This window comes from Aythya fuligula, chromosome Z, assembly GCF_009819795.1.
Source record: "Aythya fuligula isolate bAytFul2 chromosome Z, bAytFul2.pri, whole genome shotgun sequence".
Lineage (NCBI taxonomy): Eukaryota > Metazoa > Chordata > Aves > Anseriformes > Anatidae > Aythya > Aythya fuligula.
The window spans coordinates 183,246-206,813 of NC_045593.1; the positions used below are offsets into that span (position 1 = coordinate 183,246).

At 37.7% G+C, this 23,568-nt stretch overlaps 1 protein-coding gene across 9 annotated transcripts in view; it reads right to left on the bottom strand.

Moving 5' to 3' along the window:
- Nucleotides 1–2,095: 2,095 nt before the first annotated feature.
- Nucleotides 2,096–23,568, bottom strand: part of ZNF532 (zinc finger protein 532) — a 45,881-nt gene continuing 24,408 nt past the window's right edge. For all 9 annotated transcript variants that reach the window (XM_032206524.1, XM_032206520.1, XM_032206523.1 and 6 more), the window contains 6 exons: nt 21,339–21,515; nt 14,702–14,864; nt 10,760–11,038; nt 6,794–6,906; nt 5,722–5,869; nt 2,096–4,425 (listed from right to left, as the gene is read on the bottom strand). In XM_032206524.1, coding sequence (XP_032062415.1) covers nt 3,931–4,425; nt 5,722–5,869; nt 6,794–6,906; nt 10,760–11,038; nt 14,702–14,864; nt 21,339–21,515 — 1,375 coding nt within the window. In that variant the 3' untranslated portion in view covers nt 2,096–3,930. The remainder of the gene's footprint in view (nt 4,426–5,721; nt 5,870–6,793; nt 6,907–10,759; nt 11,039–14,701; nt 14,865–21,338; nt 21,516–23,568) is intronic.

Consider the following 23,568-nt stretch of genomic DNA (forward strand, 5'->3'; position numbering starts at 1 on the left):
ATAGTTTACAAGAGTAAATTATTCTCCTAGCCATGCAAAATGAGTTTTTTTACCATTCCATTTATGCCTCACGTTGCTCTAGGAAGTATTGTTCACTGCCTGGTCTCATGAAATCATCTTCCCTAGGAAGACCTGGCAGGGCTCTGGGGCTCCGTTTGCATGCTGCTGGGGCCTGGCTTCTGCACCCGAGGCTCACTGCAGGGCCGCAGGCCTGAGGGCTGCTTGACCACCCCAGGGGACTGGCTGCAACGAGTTGCCCTCGGCGGGGCCCCCCTGCGTGCTCTGAAAGACGTCTTGCCACTCCTGTCCATCCTGGCATTCCCATGTTTTCTCTATGGAGAAGTTGTAACTTGGGATTTGCTTCCTTGTCTTGAGGGAAGCACCATAAACTCACAACACACATACACCAGGCCAAGTGACTTCAATTTGAACCCCCAGTGCATGTCATTGCTCGGTTTGCACGCCAGCAGAAGCCTTGGAGGCTAGTCCATGCTTTTCAAAGTACCAACTGGACAACCAAACAGAGAGTACAGAAGAGGGGAAGAGGGCACAAAGTCATTTCCTTTCTTTTCACCCCCTTCTCTTACCATAGCCCTCCAGCAGCTCTCCCCAGGTTCCCAGAGTGCTGTGGCTGCACCTAGCTGATTGCTACTGGTTCCTTGGCATGGAAATGCGGACACCTTCTCTTATGCATTTTCTTCCTTGTGCTGTCCTTGCTGGCTACATAGCGCCATTGTCCCTTAAAATGCTTTCTGTTTGAAAGCCACACACCACAGCAAGGATGGCGGCACTGTCCCCTGCTCTGCAGCAGGGCTCTGCTCAGCCTCTCATCCAGCAGAGAGAGTGAAACCTTCACCCAAGCAGCTGCTGGTAGGGGACAGGGGACCAGCCACACTCCAACTCAGTAAAAACATATTTCATTAATAAGCCACTTTGCTTCCAATGTGCCTGCATTTTGGACACTATTTGGGCACTACTTGCTTTTGCTTTTCCCTCTGTAAGCAAGCGTGACTCCTGAGGGCTGGAGCAAAGATGAGACCAGCATGCACAGGACCGTGACAATCTTGTATTGTGTGGTTTCAACAGCAGAGGAGCCATAACTTTTGAAAAGGGTCAGGTCAAATAAAACATGAAAATTTGCTTTGCCCAAGATCAAGCTAAATACGAAACAGGTTGGTCTTTACCAGGAAATCTCCCCTTGGACAAGATCAACTTCCAAGCAGTAGAGTCACAACAGGAACAGACAGAAACTGTCTTGAGAAGTGTTGGAAATGGGATTGGATTTCCATCTACCCTGGAAAGAGAGAGAAGTACCTAACAGGCCTTTTTCATTACTAATACCTATGAATCTTGATGAATCTTGAATTACTCAGAAGATAGAGACTGAAAATTCCCAGACTCTGTGGGACTAGGTAAGAAATACAGGTGATCAACATCATGAAATTAGTTGTCCTGCTAAACCTTTTATTTCCTTTATTTATAAATCATTATTATTATTTAGGTCTTTTTTACTGTTTGTTTAAAGAAGCAACATTTCTCTAAGGAACTCCTATCCCCTTATCTAGCTGAGAGGATTTCTGTCTGTCAAAAGGAGACAGTTAGAAGAGTGGACTGCTGGCCTGGAGGAAAAAGCTGTACTTTCCCGGTGTACCCAAGTGGGTAAAAACTCTGACACAGAAGAAACATGCCTAGAGATTATCAAGCAGTTCAAAACCTACCTTCCATTGAACCTTTCACAAGATTACTTAGAGTTAAATCCTTCTTCCACTTAGAAAGGATTGAACAGAGCCCACTGCCAAGAAGCTGAACTCCACTCAACTGCCCAGGCAAAAAGAAATCCCACGTGCCCATTTGGTGCCAATTACAAGGAGCAGGCAGCGTGGGACCTTACACCACACGTCTGACCCAGGAAGAGGCCTGTGACCACTGAATGGTTTCACATAGTCCCCAACAACTTTCAGATGGCTCGAGCACTACTGGCTTGTCAGTGACTTTTGCTTCTCACAGTGACAATGACATAAGTTATTGGTTCACAGCATCCCGTGGAGGTGCAGCACTATGATGTGGTAAAACAAACAGAAGTATTAATAATGGCTGTGAAAATTTAACTTTTATTATCTGTTCACTGTGTACAAAACACCATTCTGCATAGTGATAACTCATTTGTTGTACAGTTGACAGTGCACATCAACAAACAAGTATTAAAGAGGTATACACTTAATGAGAAGGGCAGTGATGGCCAGTGTACATTACACACTAAGATCCTGCATTGCCAGCTGTTTTAGGATGGAGTGCCTCATAACCACTCAATGGGTGAGTCATATAAATGGGATAAGCATTTACCAATGAATCAATTTAAGAATGAGGATGAAGAGACAAAGCAGAATTAACGTATCTGATACACAATTCCCAGAATGATTAAGAAGGTTTACAGAGGTGGCTGAGAAGGATCCGTATTTTTTCAAACACTTCAATCTTTAAAATTGTTAAAATTGTTAAAATTTAATGATAAATAACAGAATCTCACAAATCTTTAGGGGCAAAATGCTCCACATTTATTTACATATGAAATGTGTTTAATACAGTTGTAATGGACATAGTGTATAGTAACATCTGACAGCAGCAAGACTTTTAAGGAACCAAACAATTACTACCATATATCATGCAGCTATCTATATATACATGATTTGTTTTAAAAAAAAGTACAAAAAATTTTATAGGGATACATACAAGGTATAAAATGCAAAAACAAACCAAAAATATAACTCTCACAGAGACCAATATATGAAAGGGACAGTATGGTACCTCTTTGTACTTTGTGAAAGCATAACTAGTGATATTAGATACACTTTTGAAATGGCTGAACTAGCATCGTAAGATCTGTGCTAAAGTTGAAAGCCCCAGTAATACTTACATAGGCTGGTGTGTTAGCTTCTTGACAGTTGTGGCTGTATGTAACACTGAGCACCAGAACATTTGGCATTAGCATACAGAGCTGGGAAACACCAACCCCTGCAGCAAGGGTTAACTATTTTATTTTGATAACCAGAAATTAAGGAAAATACATAATGCTGTGTACTCGCTTCTATATGTTTAATAAATTACATGACAAAAAACATCATAATTATAAACCTATTCCTCTAATTACACCTTATTTATTTAATCCAGAGCAGCCCAGCCCTTTTATAACTATTTTAGCTTTGATCACAAGCACCTGATGGTCTAAAAATTACTTCATGATACATATATAGTTGTGCAATTATACTTTTCAGAAGTACTTTATCATTCTAGGGGGTCTGCACCTGTTTTGGTGTTGACACCTAAAACCAGCACTGCACTTTACACACGCAGTGATAATTTTTTTTCTTTTTCTTTTTTCTTTTTTTTTTTCTTTTTTTTTTTTTTCTTTTTTTCTTTCCTTTGTAGAGAGAAGGTTTAAAAGTTTCCTTACTCATTTAGAAACACTAGTCCTGTAGAATTTAAAATCTCTCCTTGGCTTGTTTTCTTTCTTCATTTTTTCCCCTCCAAGCACTGCCTTCTGATGCACTCCCATTAGCTAAACTTTCTTTCAGAAGCATTCATTTAAGAAACCCGAGAAACTGCCCCAGCATTAAGAACTCTGTTTTAGAGAAACTTACTACAAAAAACAGAAACAAAACAAAAAACAATTTTCCACTAGATACCAATACAAACACGTAACAAAGAGTATAAAAGTTATTAGTTTAAATATATACAAACTCTTTTCAACTCAAATACTGCTTCAATGGTTTTGAGGGTATAGACAATGAGGTGAAGGGGACATTTTTATGCAGAATATATTGCAACAGCCTGAACAGTACTGTTAACACTATTATACCTTGAACTTTCTGTAACAAAAATGTCATTAGTATTCCAATGTGGAGAGAAATTTCTGTGTCCCAAATAATCTGATCATTTTTCTGCTGAACTCATTCTTTTTGACTTAATGAAGGCCATGCCATGTGTTCTCATGTGAGTATTTAAGGCCGCTTCAGTTTCAAAAGTCTTTGCACACACTTTGCATCTTCTGTCTGATACCGTATTGTCAGATGACTCGTCCTCATGATTGGGCTTGTTTTCTTGCTGATTATCTTCCCCAGACCCATTTTGTTTTGACACTGGCTGAGGCTCCTTCAGCTTATGTACAATGAAGAGATGTCTGGAGAGAGACACGTGAGATGTGTAGCAGAGTCCGCATTCCCTGCATTGGTATGAAGAGCCATCAGATTTATGCTGAGGAATATGTTCATGAAACTGGAGAAGATTTTCTGTTGTAAAGCCACAGACAGCACACTTGTGAACCTTAAAAACATTTATTTTTAGCTTCTTCAGTGGTTGTGTGATTGCACCTCGTGGAGGCCTGAATTCCAGTATAGGTTCTTCCAATTTACGCTTTGGACTAGGAACCTAAAAAAAAGCCATAAACAGCATTTTGTGTAAGCATAAATATGTAGTGACTTCCATGACTGTGACTGCAAACTGCAAAAACTTTCCAGTGGTAGATTCCTGTACAACTTTGAAAAATACGGTATTTGAAATAATACGTGCAAATATATGTTGCACATGTTAGAAAAGTAAGGGTTTTCTTTACTATAAATTTCACGTAGATTTTGTCAGCTCTGATAAAGCAACAGTATCTAATGCACTGTGTTAACATGATTAAATACTTGCCAGTGTAACTGCATCCAAGTACACATCAATGTGACTACAGTTGTGCATGGAGTATCAGTCTAAGAACTTTTTAGCACCACCTTCTGAAACTGTATTTTAATTGCACTTAATATTTCATAACTGAAATTTGACAGGATGGATTATCTACTGGCTGTTAGTAGCCAAAAGAACACAATGGCAAAGGATGAACTAATATTGCAAGTTTTTTTTTTTTTTAAAAATTTTTAAACATATATTTTTTTTTTTTTTTTTTTTTTTTTTTTTTATTTTTAATTCTTGTTGTTACTTTTCTGACATGAATATTTCTTTACAATCCTCTACATCCCACGTAGCTTGGATACACTCCATGATATTTCAGAAGACAATGTATATAGCTGCCACATTTTTAACACTTAAATAAAAAGGCAGTATGTTGGGCTGAAAAAGAGTCATGTAAAAGACAAGAATAAATTTTAAAAAACATGTATGTTTGTGTATCTACTATCAGCTCTGGTTGTGCTATCACATGTGAAATTCTTCATCATACAGCGCCCCTAACACTTAAAAATATATATATATATAAAGCTGTTAAACTCTGCACGTAACAAGTCTTTTGACAGCGCTGTCTTCTTATTTTTGCTTTCCTCCTAACGCTCATCATCAGACTGAAAGCAGTTTCACTCTAAAATTTATGTCAAATAAGCTCAAGGCTGGGTACCTGGAATAAGCTCATAATGCTTCTATGCAACCTTTAGCTTTTCTACAGCTATGAGAGGACTTAGTTGCAGAAGTTTTGAAAGGTGCTCATGAAACAAACCACCAAAAGTAGAGTTACATTCTCTATGATTTAGTGATTAAATTAGACTGAAAGTCTTTCAAAAAACATGTTATAGCTCAAGCAGGATAGAATTTGTTGCAGTAACCGTTGAGACATTTTGGGGGCTCTACTTCACAGATCAAAATCTTATGGGATCAAAATATCTGCATCTATTTAAAGATCCTGAATGTATACTCACAAAAAAATCTCACTTTCAGTGAAATCCAAGAAATTACCTTTGTATCTTCTTTTACTTCCCTTTCTTCCATATTGGTCGATTCAGTCATTTCTTTTACATCAGGGTCTTTAATGCCATGCATCAACTGAATATGTTTTTCCAACATCAACCGCTTGGTAAAAGTACGCCTTGAATCTGGGCAGTGTCTATACAAACACAAAGCAGACATGCAGAGATTCAAATATCATGTTTAAAAAAAAAGATGTAATATTCTGAAGAATGGGAACAGAACTAGTAAATAAATCCAGACAACAGGACAATCTATTACAGTGACAATACTTTTCCAATCAATCATATGGGTAAGTATTATAAGAAAAGGAGAACAACTACAAAATAAAACTACAAATGTTTGAGCAACTTGTATTCACAGAAAATGAGAAAGAAGTTCTCTGAAGATAATATCCAAAATGGTAGGAAGCATGGGTCAGAATAAAACTTGTGAGCATATCATCCTTATCATAACATCGAATTTAGCTCCACAGTATGCAAATACAAATATATGTATACATACACATAAAGATAGAGCAGAAAGTTTCTTATTATATGTTTTATCTGATTGACATGGATCTTTTTATTACATTATGTGTTCTCTCTCCAGCCACTTAAATATCACTGAGGACTTTTTGACATTACACACTGTTTTATGCATGAGAAAAATACTACTAATATTGACTTTTGCAGATTAGAAGAGTGGTTTGTATATTTCAGAGACTACTAAACACCAAATTCACCACTGTAAAACTATCAGCCACGGAAACTCTCAGCTCAGTAGAACTCCTGACTTGCTTGCTAAAGCTCCTGAAAAGCTGCATACTTTACGTACATGTGTTCTGAGTAGTTTGTTATGTTTCATGCAGGCAGAACAGCTCAAATAGTTTGGACTGTTTTTAAATATTTACATATTTAATATAGTATTTAATATAATGCAATTAAAATGTATTTAAATAAATGATTCATTTTAATGAACAAGACACTTGCTTTTATACAGTTAAGAAGATAAATTCAATTAACAATGTTTTTGTTGGCTTATAGTCTGTCTCTAGTATGTTTAATAAATAAATAGAACTTACGAGCATGTATAAACCTTCCTAATGCCTTTGTGCTTGATACGATTGTGACGACATAAACTATGGGACGAACTGAAAGATTTGTCACATTGTCGACAAGGGTGTTTCTTCATTTGCTTTAAAAGAAGAAAAATGCATTAACTAAATAAAGCTAAGTAAAAGTAGTGCATGCATTAAATCCTTTAACAATAGGAAAGAAACATACTTACTAGTGTCTGGCACTGCATCTTCAACTATACACCATTCCTACAGCAACACTGTAGGAGTCAGAGGAATTAAAGCTCTTTCAAAACAATGTGACCAGCATGAATTACACATGCACCTACCAAAATTGTAAACTGGTACCACAAACTGTGGGTGAAGTTCTTCCATCAAAGAAGCACAGAAAATCAGTGGATTATTTCTGGACCAGTAAAGGTAGCATGGTCAAAGATCTGCTTTCACTATAAAGTAATCTCACCCTTCCCGTCACCAAATTGCTTCTGCAGCTGCTGACAGGGAGAGATTACCAATCACCCACAAGAAAAGAGGCGAAGGGCACATACTAAATAGTGACCATAGCAAAACGTCATGAATACTGATGTGATAATAGGGCTCAAAAAAGTCATGAGGAGAGATGGTCTGATGTCAGCTTGAGGAACATTTACTTGGGGAGTTCTATGGATCTTATATTACTATTAGTTTAGTGTAAGGAGAAAGAAAAGTTAAAAATGATGGAGTGGTCTCCACCCGTGTCATTGCAGCTGAACACAGCCACAGGAGCTATAGTATCTGAAGAAATAACATCTCCAAAACTGTCAGCTATAAAAGATCCAAGAACGAATGACATGGTCCTATCCTTTAAATTTACTAGCACATCGTCAATCCTAGAACTCAGTCCAAATGGCCTGTCTTACCAGCCCAAGTAGTTGTAGCAAGGAAACTGAAATATTCCCAAACAAATTAATTAAATGCATTAATCAGTACATTCTGCAGTATGGTTTTGCAGTATGCTTTTGACTGCAGTACTCTGAGAAGAATTTACGGATGCTTAAAGCAGAATGTGAAGGCATATTAAGGATTCAATCAAAAAATAGCCCTGGCCTATACTGTAGAAACTGTAATTAATTGAACAAGCATTATCTATATGGTACTAATATTTTTTTACTTGCCTTCTGTCACTCTGAGGTAGCTTTGATTAGACTGGATGTGATTCCCCAGCTCATTCAGAAGTGACAGTATTATGGGGAGGTGTGTTGCTTTGTGTTGTTTTAAAGAATTGTATCAGTGTAAAATGTAAGTGTATCTGAGCTTGAACCTACTTCTGTTTGCCACTAAAAGCATTGATGAGTTAGTATTTGCACTAATGGGCAAAACGTTTTACATGCTGCTAAAGGGACTGATTTTGAAAGAAAACTAAACTATGATTGTATGAGTGTTACAGGATCAGGAGTAAGTAATTAGTTCAGTCATACTACAGGGACTGTAACATATTTTATGGAGTTTCTTTATAGACGCTCCATAGCATAAGTGTCACAAATATACTTGCTAGGCTTGAAACTGAAGCAATTAACACTAATTCCTTAGTGACTTCAACAGACAGAAATGCAAAAATGGGCTTCTAAAGCAACAGGAGAAACCAAACAGAGATGTTTGTCCAACTTTCACGCCCTCAAACTGTAAAAGGAGAACCAGGTAAAAGAAAATGTAGTTCTGTGAATCATAATCATTTGTTTTTGTGTGTTTTGTTCCAAGGGTTACTGGAAATGTAGCTATGCAGCCTGAATACGGCATTCTTTACAGCAGGAAGGCAATATCTCTCAGACGTGGCTGAAAGAACAGAGTGGGAGTTACCGAAGGCAAGGATGAGCATGAAAATGGTCTTTCAGTCAGGCTTGGGAGCTATTTGCTTGAAGTTGTCATAAGAAAATTAGAGATGACACTCAGCAGTCTGGCATTTTCAGCCTTTCCATAAAATGTTTAGAAACAGAATAAAACAATTTGCACAACACAGCTTCAGAGATAAGCACTGAAATTTGAAGAGACACAGAAACCTCTGAAAATGTGCTATCATTTATTGTAGCATATCAGCATCCTGAAAACTACAGATTTTTCCACTCTGGATGATTCTTCATCACTTAGACAAAATAAATCTGCTGTCCCTTCCAGCCCTGCTCTCTCTCTTCAGTGCAGCACAGTACTTTAGTTTAATTCCTTGCTTCTCTGTTGAGGGAAGAATCAGGCCATTGCTCCTGGCACACAGCAAAGGCCAGGACTGGACAGCAGGCGACCGCGGTGCTGCAGTATCGGGCTGCACCTTGCCCTGGCCAGTCCCACCCACAGCTACGCAGGGTCCAGCAGAGGACCCCGGCAGAGCGCCCAGCCCGCTGGGGGGTGAGGAACTGCACTGCTCCCGGCACCACCGCTCCTGGCTGTTCATGACACTGGGTTAATGCTGCCCTGCTACTCCTTGCTCCTTTGTCCAGACTCTGTGGAACTGGCCTTTAATTCCTACTCGCCTGGTTTTCCTTCAGTTCCATGCTCTCCTTGCCCTGAATCCTGCCTACAAGCCCAGCTCCCTGGCATCTTTTCCTCCCATGCAGCCCCTGCTCATTTTTGATGTTTGGGTCAGTGTAATCTTCAGCTTTTGTGTCTCCCAGTCTTGGCTCACTTTGACTTTGATAACCACCTTCTGGTTTCAACCCTTGCTATAGGTGGGTACAACAGTTTTAGTACCATCAGGAGAGCTAATGCAGGCAAGGCAACAGGGGACACAGACACTATTGCAGCAAAACAACAACAACAAAAAACAACAAACCAAACCAATAAAGGAACCGAAATTTACTTTTCCCCTTTTGGTTCTGTGCTTGACAATTAGCACTTTGACCTCACTTCTGTAAATACTCATGCAGTTGAGTAACCTCATGCAAATCATAAGTGCTACATATACGAATCACTCACTACTTATGTGTTTGCTACAAGCAGTAGCACAGGGTCTGATTCAAACTGAATCAACCCAAAGAATTTCACTGACTTCACTGAGCTTGGTAGCCAAATCCACAATGTGATACTATGTGGAAGAATGAAGTCTGAACTGAAAATGGAAAATTCATCTTAAATAACAAAACTTTTTGCTTTTTTGCTTTACTCTAGCTTGCAGCACTGCAATGTATGAAGATAGACTCCTCAAACTGCACTGTGAAGTTATGTTTTTCACTATTCTTTTCCTTTTTAAGCTAAATTTAAAAAGTCAGTTTTGTTGCTCTCTTCCCTGAAAGCAGTAGCAGAAGAAAGTTGTTCAGTTTCACCACTGTCCACCTGCCAGTCCTTTTAATTTAAGTGGAAACGTTATAGAATGCATCAAGGACATCAGCCTGTCTTTCTGCTGACTTGAGACTACAGCGTTTCCATATTTCACTTTCAGTCAGTTTTAAGTAAGCTATCTCACATCTAGCTGCCTTAAATAAAAAATGCCACCTTGCTCAACTCTGCTGACTTGTTGCCTGAGCCCGCAAGTGTAAGATTAGAGCAATGATTTGATGTTAGAGTGAGTCTAGCTTTAAAATGAAATGCTGTTTGGTGCTCATTGGACCAGCAAATTGAGATTCCATTCCCTAAGTTTAACAGCTAATGAATTTTCAAGACAGAAGGAACTGTGAAATCACAAAGGAAAAAATAATCTGGATCAGATTAGAAGACTTGGATGAAATAGTGGAACATCTTTCATTCTTTCCATCTTCAAGAAATGTTGGTACTGGATGAACAAGCCTACAATTAACTAAGCATGTGTAGATTTTCTCAAAAGAACTATGTAGAAAATGACAAAAACCAAGAAGCAAAAGAGAGAAAGATGACATACATGTAAGAACAGAGGAAAATAATGATGGAACTTAAAGGAATTAATTACAAAACCACAACAATTTGAAAAAAAAAAAAAAGACAATATTTCAGGTTTAACTCACTTTTTGTAATTAGGTATTATTCATTTACCTTTCCATGTTCTTTCCTCATGTGGGAAATGTAAACATCCCTCTGAGTGAAGAACCTATCACATTCCCAACATGTCCAGCCACGACTAGTGACTTTTTTAGGCTCTCCCTTCTTTATAGGAGAAGGAGATTTCTTCTCTAACTTTTCTGTTCCGTTGACAGATTTTGTGTCCTCTTTGTTGTGACTGGTTGAGTTCTGATTTGTAGGTTTCGTACTGAGAGGCAAATTTATCCCCAGGTTTGGTGGCCCTTCCACACTTTTCAAAGTTCCATGCATTGACTACAATAAAATAAAAATATATATATATATAAGCAAACAACTAACACAGTTGTGTACAATTGTACTGACAAAATGCAGAAGACCTACTGAAACATGAGTCTCCATTTACTTCTTTGTCATACTTCATCAGATCACATTTTTAACTTAAAGAAACAATGATTAAATATAGACAATGTCTAGCACAGGCAGAAACTAGCCAACAACACTGACACCAGCCATAGCTAAAGTAGTAATTTTCATTCAGTGGCTGGATATTTTCACAAAAAATGAGACTATGTAGGTTAAGTATAAATTGCTGTTGAATAAAGAGAAAAAAAGGGCTCAAGAAGTACATTAGGTTAAGTTCAGTTTCTTGCTTTACTTACCTAATGTAGTTTATTGAACATCCTCATTTCAAACTGTGTGTCTAAAGAGAGATTTCCAAGAAGGCAGGGTTTTTACTGACAAGTTTTGACTTGGAGCATCGGTAAATAAGACAAGAAAAGGTAACTCTGGAAAGATCAGGCAATTATGTTTTTTAGGATATATTAATGTTTTATGTTAAGCCTGTGCTAAGCCCCGTCTTACTGCATGCTCAGGTTATAACTGCTTAGGGCTACACACTGCTATCGGTTCTTGGAATCAAAGGTGTGCGGGACTGGCGGGAACAGCTAAGTGCCTTACAAGCTGCTCAGCACCCTGCAGCTCTTAGGTAGTGATCCTTCCTCACTGATGTATTTCTAGCCTTTAAGATTAGGTAATTGATTAGTATGATGGGAAAACTTCTGCAGCTCCCCTGTTTATGGAGCCAGTGTCGCATGGTGGCGTGATACCTCAGCCCACAGAGAAGATGACTGTTTCAGGAAGACCTGGACCTCAGCTGTGTGTCTGTTTCATATATGACCATGGACTCAACAGGAATGAATCAGCAGGGTTCTGGGCCAACAAAGATGAGTGCAAACCAGGCTTAACGTATTGTTGAACATGGATCCACTGTCAAGGTCTTTTTCACATCCAAAAGACTTGCCCTTTACATTGACAGCATTCTAATCATCTCATATATTGATCTGCATTATAGCTATTGTGGACAATGTGTCTGGCCACCCTAAACATGCAGGTAACTTCAGAAACAAAAAGCATCTAATATATTCTTGATTTGGACAATGTAAGTATACCAATCTGCTTCTCCAGTGTAACACTATAGTACCAAGTTCTTTGTGAATCGTGTGGCTTTTGGGACTACCTGCATGTTGTACTGCAAATATCAACCTGATCTGTAGAACACGTTCTATTTGAATAGTCGACTGGAAAAGAAAGCCAGTACTTTTAAAAGCTAAGACATTATTAAAAAGCAAAGTGCACAGGATTGACTGACAGCTTCTAAGAATAAATTAAAATTGTGTAGTAAAGGAAGAAGTTTTCTGGGGTATCTCACTGCACTAGGAGATGAAGTACAAGCACTGAGTGCGGGGAAGGAGGGTCCTCTAGTTTCAGGCAACTGGAGATCGATCTGGAGATTCCATCCCATCTTAACTTATCAGCATGTAAGGCATTAGTGCTCAACTTTCTTTATGTCTTTTAAATGTAGTATCTGAAATTTAGTTTCTTAAAAATAATCCCAAAGCATTAAAGCGTAACCTGAAGTCACAGTGACAGTATATACCACCACTAGACTTAAGTGTTATGCCTCCAGTCCAGACCTTCACTATCTGTTATCACTGGCTGTTCCTTTTTTTTTTTTTTTTTGTAGCAAGCCATTAGAGGAAAATAAGACATACATTTTGCCAACAAGATACCTTCCCATCTGCAGGAATTACTCTAGGTTATTTTTGTAGCTTTAAATAACCTCCTTCTGAGCCTCTTTCTAACCCTTTCTGTTCTATTTTCATCCAAGTCTTCTCTGCCTTGCTGCTTTATGTCTAGCCATATCAAACAATTATGTTTGTTGCAGCTGGGATGAGCTCTGCCCTTGTTGAGCACTCTTCCTCTCCCTGTGTCCTTTTCTGCTTTTATCTATACCCTGTTACTGTCTTTTTCTTTCCCCCTAGAGTCAAGTCCAATTTACACTTTTCTGCTGTTGTTCCTAATACCATACACACATCCTAAATGTAAAAGCACTAGCAATTCTGAACAAAAGCTGTAATGCTGTTACTGAAAGCCTGTGTTCTAATTCACTAGTTTTGTTCTCAGAATTGTCTGCATCATTTGTAGTGTAACATGCTAAGAATATACTGGACAAAAGTACAAATACTGGCATGGAAAACTACAGCCAAAATGTAAAAAAGTATCCAAAACATAGGTAACTAAGTGTAACTTTATGAGAGATGCTGAGCAACCCTAACATATAAGAATAGCTCCTATCTCTAACTACAGTAACATCATGTCCCAAAGTGGTTTTCAGATCTTAAAGAAATACGTATGTAACATCACTTCCACAAAAATACCTGATTCAAGAAAAACTAATTATGTACATAAGACATACACTCCAATGTATGGAATTTGCCTAACTAGTTAGAAAAGAAGCGATACATGTAGATTGAAGGAATTAGAAAATATGACTTTGCATTGCTGCATTAGAGGACCATTTAAGGTATCTGACATAAGTCTAAAATGATTCTTACTGTTTATATTTATAAACTAGTTCAGAAACAAAGAAAATACATTGTCCTTGCATTTCTGAACATCTTGGGACATTTCCCTATCTCCAACTCATGTTTAAAACTGGCTTTAAAACCAGCTGTTTTTGCAAGAATTCTGATCTTGTTTTCAATGCAACTTTAGTGATTTCTAAGGTTATAAGTACCATAGTTGAGGCTAAAATGCAAAATGATAGTTTTAGCAGGCAAGAAAGATAACTGATTTTTCACTACTCTGTATATAAATTTTACTATTTAAATCACTTCAACAGTTGCCAGGCACCAGATAATGATAATAATGTATAAGAAATTTCAGCACTGCTAACAGACTTGGTGTATTTAAAACAAGGTAACGGAGTACTTAAAGTGTATAGCTAGCAAGTTAGAGCCAGGGGACTGCTGATTCTTAATAACATGATTTGCAAGGATGGCAATAAGTCTTTTCTAGTCAAATTCTTCAAGCAGTTATAAGGATATTGATGAAAAATCCACTTCAGGTTCTTTTTTTTGAAGTGTGCATGTGTTCATGTGCACACACACACACACAGACACCACACACAAAATTTCTACATTTGAGAAACGTACGGGTTCCCCCCAGTTAGTTCTGAATATTAAAGGTTCCATTTTGTGACGTGCTCAGCATTCACAACTACTAACAATGGGAATAATACTTTAAATACTGTAAATAAGGCTCAACAGTTATTAGGATTGGATCAATGTACTCTAATATTATTATTATACATTATTATCTCCTCATTTAATTTTCATAAAATAACATATTGAATGCAATGTACTAAGATATTCCTAGCATATCAAAATAAACAATCACGTAGAAATAGTAAGTGGTTACATCACAGATGCTGAAAACCATATGAAATATAAGACTAACATCTGAAAACAATATTCACAATTTAATCTTTTGGAATTATTAACATCTCTTTCTTCCAGCAGCTTTCTTGTTATTTTGAGCCTTTTTTACAGCATTTTCTCAAAACACATATCGCATGATAAATAGTATCTAAGAATAAAACAAGAGATGCCTACACACCTTGATATGATCCATCATAAGCTGTTTCTGTGCATACAGAAGAGAGCAGTCTGGACACTTGAAAACAGACACCTTCTGGTTTTCAATATGCTGATCAAAGTGGCGATAGAGCAAAGGTTGTAGAGTAAACACAGTGTCACACATAGAGCATTTATATATTATTCTAAAAACAGAAGTACAATAAACAGTGTCAGTCATGTTTATGATCTATCAGCAAGAATCATGATGTTAACTTTTTTCTCAGCAGATACAAGATCTGACACGTTTAAGCAATTATTTTGCACTGCCTGAAAAAAGGTAAAATGAAACTAATTCAGAACATCTTCCAAAATCAAAATAAAGGAGCAGTAGAAAAAGCAGAAAAATAGAAAAAAATGACTAAGCCAGAAAACAATAGCATATGCCAGTTACATATATAACACCAACATCTGCTTACAGTACTCTGAAGTAACAGGTCTTCAGCTCCTGAACCCATGTTGTAACTGAAGGACAAAGAATACACCTGTTTCAGGTTGCAAAGGCAATGTATTTTAAGGGAGTTACTGATTTGATCATAATCAGTACTACACTTCAAGATGCACTTATTTTTTGTCAATGTATATGGCTTTCAACCTCTTGAATGACAAATCTAGACTCTGTTAATGTCCTGAAACTGAGACTTCACAGGGTGATATTTCCCTGTTTTGCAATTACAGGCCTTTAAGAATCTGTCTATCACAGCAATGTAGAGATACCACCAAAACCGCAACTTCCTCTCTCAAAGCATATGCATTTTTTAACTTGGAAAATGAATGAAAGGAAATGACATGTGAAAGAAAAGGAATACAGAAATTTGCCATAGATCATCAGATGAGAGATAAATCAAATCCATTATCCATCTGTAGTGGTACTTCAGAGAAACTTCAGATAAGATAAAGGAAACTCAAGCACAAGTGCTGAGTACCAAGACAGGCACTTCCTCTGTGAAAGCAGTCTTCCTAATCCCATCACTTAGAGGTTGATCTCTGTCCTAAAAAATGGATTTCCATTAAAAAACAATCAAACAAACAAAACCCCTGCTTGTTAGCATGCTAAGTTTTCTCATTGCCCACGTAAGTTCCTGTAAGGAAGGTGTTAAAGAGCTTGCCAGGAATAGAAAATGTTTCTTGATATTAATTGGTAAGGAAAAAAAAAGGTTTCTAAAATGCAGTTTCACCTCATATATCTCACATCAATAAAACCTCACTTATCTTACTAACAGTTTAAACTGAGATTATAAGAGACAACTCCCGGGGAAATAAATCAGCAGATTACCACCCTGGCAGACAAACTGAAGTGAATGCAGACTGAAATGGAGAGAACGTGAATCTGCCCAGGCACAGGGCACTATTACAGACACCCACTCGCTATGGGATGCACTGTTTAAGGGAAACAGAAAAGCAAGAGCGTAAAGATTTACTATGCAATAGATCATCTCCCTCAGCACACAGCTGCTGAGTATCTCAGCACGCTAAACCAACATCTTGGTCTTTTCTCATCGGAACAGTTCAAGATAATCTGAAGCAAAAATTTTACTGCCAGCTGCCTTCGCTACACCCAAGAAAAAATGTAATTTCCTCAGAGAAGTACTTGCTACAATTCTGTAGATAATATCTCAGACCACAAGCTGAGAGCAGATACTAACTGCCTGATGATATTTCCTGGTTCTGGGGTACCAAATACTTTTATTCCATCCTTTAAGTCCTGTCTTCTATAATACTGTTTTACATCTTCCTCAACAACTTTGTCCAAAAGTAATGAAATGTCAAAACCTGATCACTAACTAACAAGGCAAACAACCCGAGGCACGAGACTGTATCAAAGCCTTGCCCCTGGGAGGGAGATTGTCACCCTCCTGGTTCCTTGCTCATGGACCACTGATAACAACCACAATTCCAGAATTTTGGTGCCTCTTACTGAGTACTCAATGCCACTGCTAAGTGCTAATGAAAGATGAGTAAAATTACAGTGTTCTGGATTAATGAGATGTAAATAAGGACTGGCAGAATTAAAAATTACTGCCTGTGTATTTCATGACATCTTTATTCGAACAATATCTTGGAAATAAAACGAGGCAAAAGAAAAGTTGGAAAACCTGCTTTATCATCTGTTGTGGAACTAGACAGTCATCCGAGTTGGAACAATTTCAAGTCTGTAGAACATAAATTTGTTATTGCAGGATTATGTAATTCAATCAAATAAACTATGACCTATTGTATGCCTCAGATTCATAATGTACCTAAAGTAACATAAGACTACAGAATGACTGAGGTTGGAAGGGAGTTCTTGAGGTCATTTGGTCCAGCCCTGCCTCAAGCAGGGTCAGCCAGAGCAGCTGCCTAGGACCATGTCCAGTGAGGTTTTGACCATCTCCACAGGTGGAGACTCCGCAGCCTCTCTGGGCAATCTGTGCCAGTGTTTGACTTCCAACCTCACTAACCTGTAATTTATTGTGTTCAGATGGAATTTCTAGTGGTTTAATTTCTGCCCATTGCCTCTTGTCCTGTGAGTGGGTGCTGATAAAAGGTGTTCATCTTCCTCTTCATTCCTTCCCATCAGGTGGGCATTGATACACATTGATAAGGTCTCCCTGAGCCTTCTCTTCTCCAGGCTGAACAGTCCCAGCTCTCTCACCTTCTCCTCACATGTGAGATGCACCAGGCCCTGCATCACCTTAGTCGTGCTGTGCTGAACTCACTCCACTATGCCCACGTCTCCTTTCTACCAGGGAGGCCAGATCTGGACCCAGTACTCCAGATGTGTCTCATCAGCACTGAAGAGATAAGAGAAGGATCACCTCCCTTGATTTGCTGCCAATGCTCTTCCCAGTCCCTTAAAGACCTTAAAGTGCACCTTGAGTAATGCACCACTCACTAACACTTACAGGTGCTACTGGCACCAGAAAGTGAATCTGCTACAAAAAAAATCACTTATTTGTGAATTCATCGTACATAAAAAAAAATCTCTCTCTAAAAACACCAGGAGCTGAATACTTACATTTTCTATGAAAGCTAAATGACATTACTCTGTTTTCACAAAAGCACAGGAACTATCTGGTATAGATTGAACTTTAAAACTCAGGCCTCTGTCTTAATTCAAATTCATACCAAGATACCTAACAGTACGTGTTGTGACTATATCCTCCACCAAGTTTTACTTTGACTCACATTTGAAAGCATGACTTTCAATCCTAAACACATGCAACTGAGTGTGCTGATTTGCTTTAAATTGAGGTAATTGGTATTTAACATACATCAGCTTAAGCCCTGCCCAAAGTTTAAAGGCTGTTATGCTTCTTCAGGACATAATTTACAACAGCTTAAGTTCAACAAGATCCTTGAGAAGGGCAGCCAGTTGTACTGCCACTGCACAACTACTCCTGCTCCACAGTACACACCAAAATAGGCATGATACGTACACTTCTTCATTTTTCAAAAATCTGGGTAATAAATATTCATATATTATCTTTGAATGAACACATGTATATCACAGAAAAATACTTTCATATTGCGTTAAAGATGTCTAGCATTTTGAAAGCTTTTGCAGAGCATGGTATTTCTCCTTCCTGCACATTTTTCCGCAAAAAAAAACACTACTTGTGGGATAATATATTTTGTTCTGAGAGTACAGTATATATTCATAATCTGGCTTCATAAACAAGAATTTCTCCAATATCCAAAAAGAGATCAGCCATGAAAAATACCTTAATGCTGTTTCTATGGACTTCCAATATTTACTGAAAAAACTAAATCACATATAAGCTTAGGTTTCACATCAAAACATCCTAGATATGTTACAGGAGAGAGCTGACAAAGTTGAAAGCCATCCATTTCCCTATATTAAGATAATCTAATTTCAACTGTTAGAGAATCACTGCATATAGACTTCATTTTTCATGCAGCAAATAGTTTACTATATCTGTTCTGAAACAACCATTTTTAATATAATTATAAATCATACAATTCCAGTAAAGGCCAGAGGCACACAGCCATTTACTCGCTAAGCCTAATTCCTGTAAACAAAAATTGTGTGAACAAGTAAACAGAGCCTGAGCTGGTCTCGGCCCATTTATGAGGGAGAACTAATAAATCCTTCCCAGCTTCCCTGATTTGTTCACACACACAGCCTGATTTCCCGCAGCACCGCCGTGACCAGGGCCTCTAGAAACCAGGCTCTGTGGTCAGACAGGAGTTCAAAAACATTTGCCTATCAGCATAAGGTTTGAAACTCCCATTTAAAAATCTGGGTTAAATGACCTTCAAACACTACATAAAAGCCTGAAAGCTTCCTGTTTTAAAACACAAAAGGGTACTGTACACTGCTTTTCATTTATTTTAAAATGCTTACTTCGTAACAATAAACAATTGAACTTTCATGGTAATATCTCTAGTATTATAATACTGTATTTATTATCTTCCTTCTTTACAACAAATTGTCAAGCTTTCAGAATGTATGCAGGCCTTGTGCAGCACAGATAGCAGGTAACACAAGACAGGTAAACCAGCAGTGGCACTGGCATATTCATCAAGCAAGAATAAAATTTCTTCTAGTACAATATGGCACACTACAGTAGATAAAAAAGACTTTGAGCTATGAAAACTTGATGTCACTTGACTAAGATATGTGAGAAATATCCTCAGCAAACAATTAATCCAAACAAGAAAATACTTTCCATTTTACATTGCTGCTGAACAGCATAAATACATTAAGTTAATTCTGAGGAAAACCACAGGTCCTGATAGCCTGAAATAGACCTCATTAAATGGTCAGACAGTAATCAATGAGCATCTTGTGCCCTGGTGCTGACACTGTACTACCTACAGGTGCTTGTGAAACAGAAACAAGTAACTCCAAACATTGCAAAGACTGGGAAAACCTTACTAGTCATTCCGCAAGCATGTGAGACAGCATCTTGATTTAAATGGCCAAATTTAAAGAAAACACACCTTCTTATATGGAAAGGAAACTAATGCAAAATACTTAATTCACCAAATTTATGAGGAATTCAACAGATCCAAGCACAACTCAGTAAATCTTCTCTACTTTTCATATGTGGAGTATCTTACACAATTGGTGATCTTAATCTTTCAGTTTTCTGTAATGGAAATTATGGGAACCTTAAACAAGTTTTAGATTAAATGCTGGTATGTCAAAGTCTGTCACTCAGATATTATCCTGAATTAAAACAAGGTATAATTTATCACTGGTGGAAATGTCTGAATTTAGTATCAGACAGTAAGTCTGTTGCTATTTTGCTAAAGAAAAAAAAAACCAACAACAAAACCAACAAACAGATCTCCTTTTAATAGGCTAGAAATAAAAGTGTTATGCCAGATTCTTGTGAAATCTGGTTATTACAATGCAGGATACCTTATTTCTTTCATCTGCTCTATATTTTTTCGACTCTGAAATTTGTTAAAATGTACTTGCGTGGTCCAAGCAGTTCAACGGAACAAAACAGAGTTAAACATTTGAGTATCTACTCTGTTCTGCATTCATACCAGCAGAGGAAGAAGAGAGAAGAAAAAGGCCTGTGATTAGAAGGCATTGGGCTTAAGGCCTATGCAGTTTGAAGTCTGATTTTCATATGTGTCGACACCTGCAGCTCCCCCTGCCTTGAATATTCAACATTTTCACAATGAAGACCCTGAATTATGCTCCTTCTTACTGCCTTCAGTAAACCACTTACTGTGTTTATATACAACCAACCTAGGTGAAGAATGGAAACACTTCTGCCTTAATCCAGAAAAGATTTTGTATCAGAAAAAGTCTTATATAAAAATAGCTCTGTATATATATATATTTTGAATTTCATGGCAAGGCTGGAAAAGGTTTAAAGGCTGGCACCTCTCACTTATCAGATGGAGATTGTTGTCCTTTAGACATGACAGTTTTAGTGAAGCTAAAACCTAGCTCACCATTCCCAAACTTACAGCTTTCACGAGGACACATCTAGCAGATAGCAGCCTGACAAGCGAGCAGCTGCCTGATCAGAACCACCTCTGTGGCACCGCAGGAGGCTGCAGCCCATGAGAGCCGCCTCAGGTCTGCCCAGAGACAACTGCAGCTGCGTCTAACGCCCCAGCCACAAGTGTGCACCCCAACCCTTGAGGGCTGATGGCACCAGAAGAACCAATTTCCCAAATTCACCTAGACAACTATTTGTAAACACATAACAGAAAAAAATAAAATCACTTTTTTCTGCCTTTTCAACCAGACATTAAGAAAATCACTATAAAAGCACTGGCGAGTCTTAGCAGCTGTTTTTGGAATCACATTACATTTAATTCACAGTAAAAATGCATGTGAGGTAAGTGGATTAGAAAACAAGAAGCAGCACACTAGCAGGCTGAATTGTTTTTATAATTACTGCATCACTTTATTGGAGTGCTGTGTTTAAAGAACTGCTATGGCTATGTTCATGGAAATTTAACCTTTGCCTAATAAATTCCTAGCTAAAACCTCCTGAAAATATTAGAAGAATGACACGTATTACCAAATGGATGACAAACTGTTGATTGTTCAGTACTTGACTTAAGATTGTAAGTACAGGACAGAATGCAATTTCAAAGGTTATTAGAATGCAAGCAAGTACAGTAAAAACAGTAATTTTGCTTACTTTGGTTCGCCTATCTTGATACCCGGGTGTTGTGTATAGGCATGGGAATGTGTGCTGGGAGCAGATTTAAATGCCATGGGACAGATAGGACATTTGTAAAAGACTTCACAATGAGAACCTTGAATATGAGACTTGAGTGCCGCCACATCAGAGTATACAACATTGCAATGCACGCAGCTGCAAAAAGAGTGGAAAAGAGTCAGTTCAGCCTAGCATAAAGCAGTATTGAAAGAAATGGAATCAACACTGATTTTCAAGCAAGTGGAAGAGTTAAGCATATGCATATAACCAGTTAAAACTACATTACACTGTCAATTTAAAAGTACAAACAACAGAATAAGAATCACTATAAGCAGAGATTTGCATATCAAAAAGGAGAAAAAAAAGGATTTTCCCAATTTTAACTTGTAAAATCTAAGAGAGATGAAGTCAGAGCATGTTTTATGATATTACAACAGAATAGACAGAAGAGTCAGACAAATATTCTATTGATTATAAAAAGAACGCTTCAATCCTCTGCAAATTTGTAAAGAGCTTTTATAAAATGCATTTTTTTTTCACATGCAGTGGATTATGTAAGGTACACCACAGTAATTTAGGAGCTACCACCAAAATGAAAAACCAGTAAGCAAAACATTTTCACCACTTCCCTTGTTTAGACTTAATGAAAACATAATGGTAATGATTTTCTGTGCTAGTAATCAAATCAATGCTTGGATTAAAACAAACAAACAAAAAGTAAATTTAAATTCAGAACAACTAAACTGAATCTCTACAATCACGTCAATATATCAGATTGGAATTCTGAAAATATTTTTCAAAAACGTACTTCTGCAATGTCGAAAATTTGTGACCTTTCCGCATCTATTCTAAAACAAAATGATTAAAAAATTGAATTAAAATTAGCACATGAGAATTTCTACCCACAATGGCCCCTTTTATAGTGCCATGCACCTCCAGTCCAGTCTTAGTATATATACCCAGGAAGTCTGCGAATATACTGCAATAAGCAATTAAAACATAACCTGTCAAATCAACAGATTTCTTAGTGATCCGTGTTTTGCAGTAAGAGTTTTAGTTTCAACTTGGAAGGCCCCTGCTTCTGAAATAATAATTCTGGCATCTATCACATTAGCATGATCATTTTTGTATAAACATCAAATGGATATTGGATTTCGATTTTTGGATACTGTTTTAACGTCTTAATGATACCAATAAAGCATTAGATAGTTATAAATTACACTTAACAATCCTGCTTTCCTTTTAAAATGCATCTTCATGGAATTTTATGAAATGTCACCCTTTCTTTCTTAAGCACTTAATTTACATCCCTAATACTAGTAAATAAGTAAATAACTAGTAAATCCTAATAAGTCCATAGCTATCTAGTCTCCACTTGCCGGTACATTTTCTAAAGTAAATGGTCCTCACCTTTTTGGGTTCTGTTAAGCTGTTCTCTGTTTATATAGAGATGAACATTTCTTCATAGCAGTAGAAAGTGTGACCCTCTCATTGCAGTGAATCCTCAATAGCTCTACTCCTATGGCGTCACCTCAATAGAGCTGGGGCGCATCCCCCCTCTCCCCCTCCATCCCATTCTGCCTGGAATTTATTCTCTAGTGATGCAAAATCATAAATGATCCTCAGCATCCACTGTTGCATATTAAAACAACTCCTAAGGCCCAAGCCTTCCTTTCTTCGACTGTAGCATCACCTTTCATGTTCTCAACACACTAGGATGCAATCAAACTTCAGGTTGACACTTTTAGCTTATTTAGTTCAGAAGTTAGCCTAAACCACTGAAACCAAACTGGCCTTACAAGGTCCATTGGGGAGGCAAGACATACCATGCATTTCACCAGCACATGTGTCGTGGTGATAAAGAGATGCTGAGGAGTTAAACTTTCCCAGATGCTGCTTTTCCTTGCCTAAGTATTTTTGGTTTCTTCTCACCAAATAAATTCTGACTTAGTGTGACATGAGATGTTTATGATAAATCTCAGAAAGCTTAGGAACATTATCATGATTCACTGTGAAGGATTTATGAATCTTCTGGTGTTACTGGTGCAGGCCAAGAGTCCCTGAAGATGATACAAAGAGGTACAGACTATTGGGAAGGGCAGTAGAGTGGAGGAAGCAGATGTAAGAAACTTAGGACAAGAAAGACCTAAGGATAGGGAGGAAAGGATAAAAGAAAAGAATCCAAAGAAACATGAAGATTTGAGAGTTG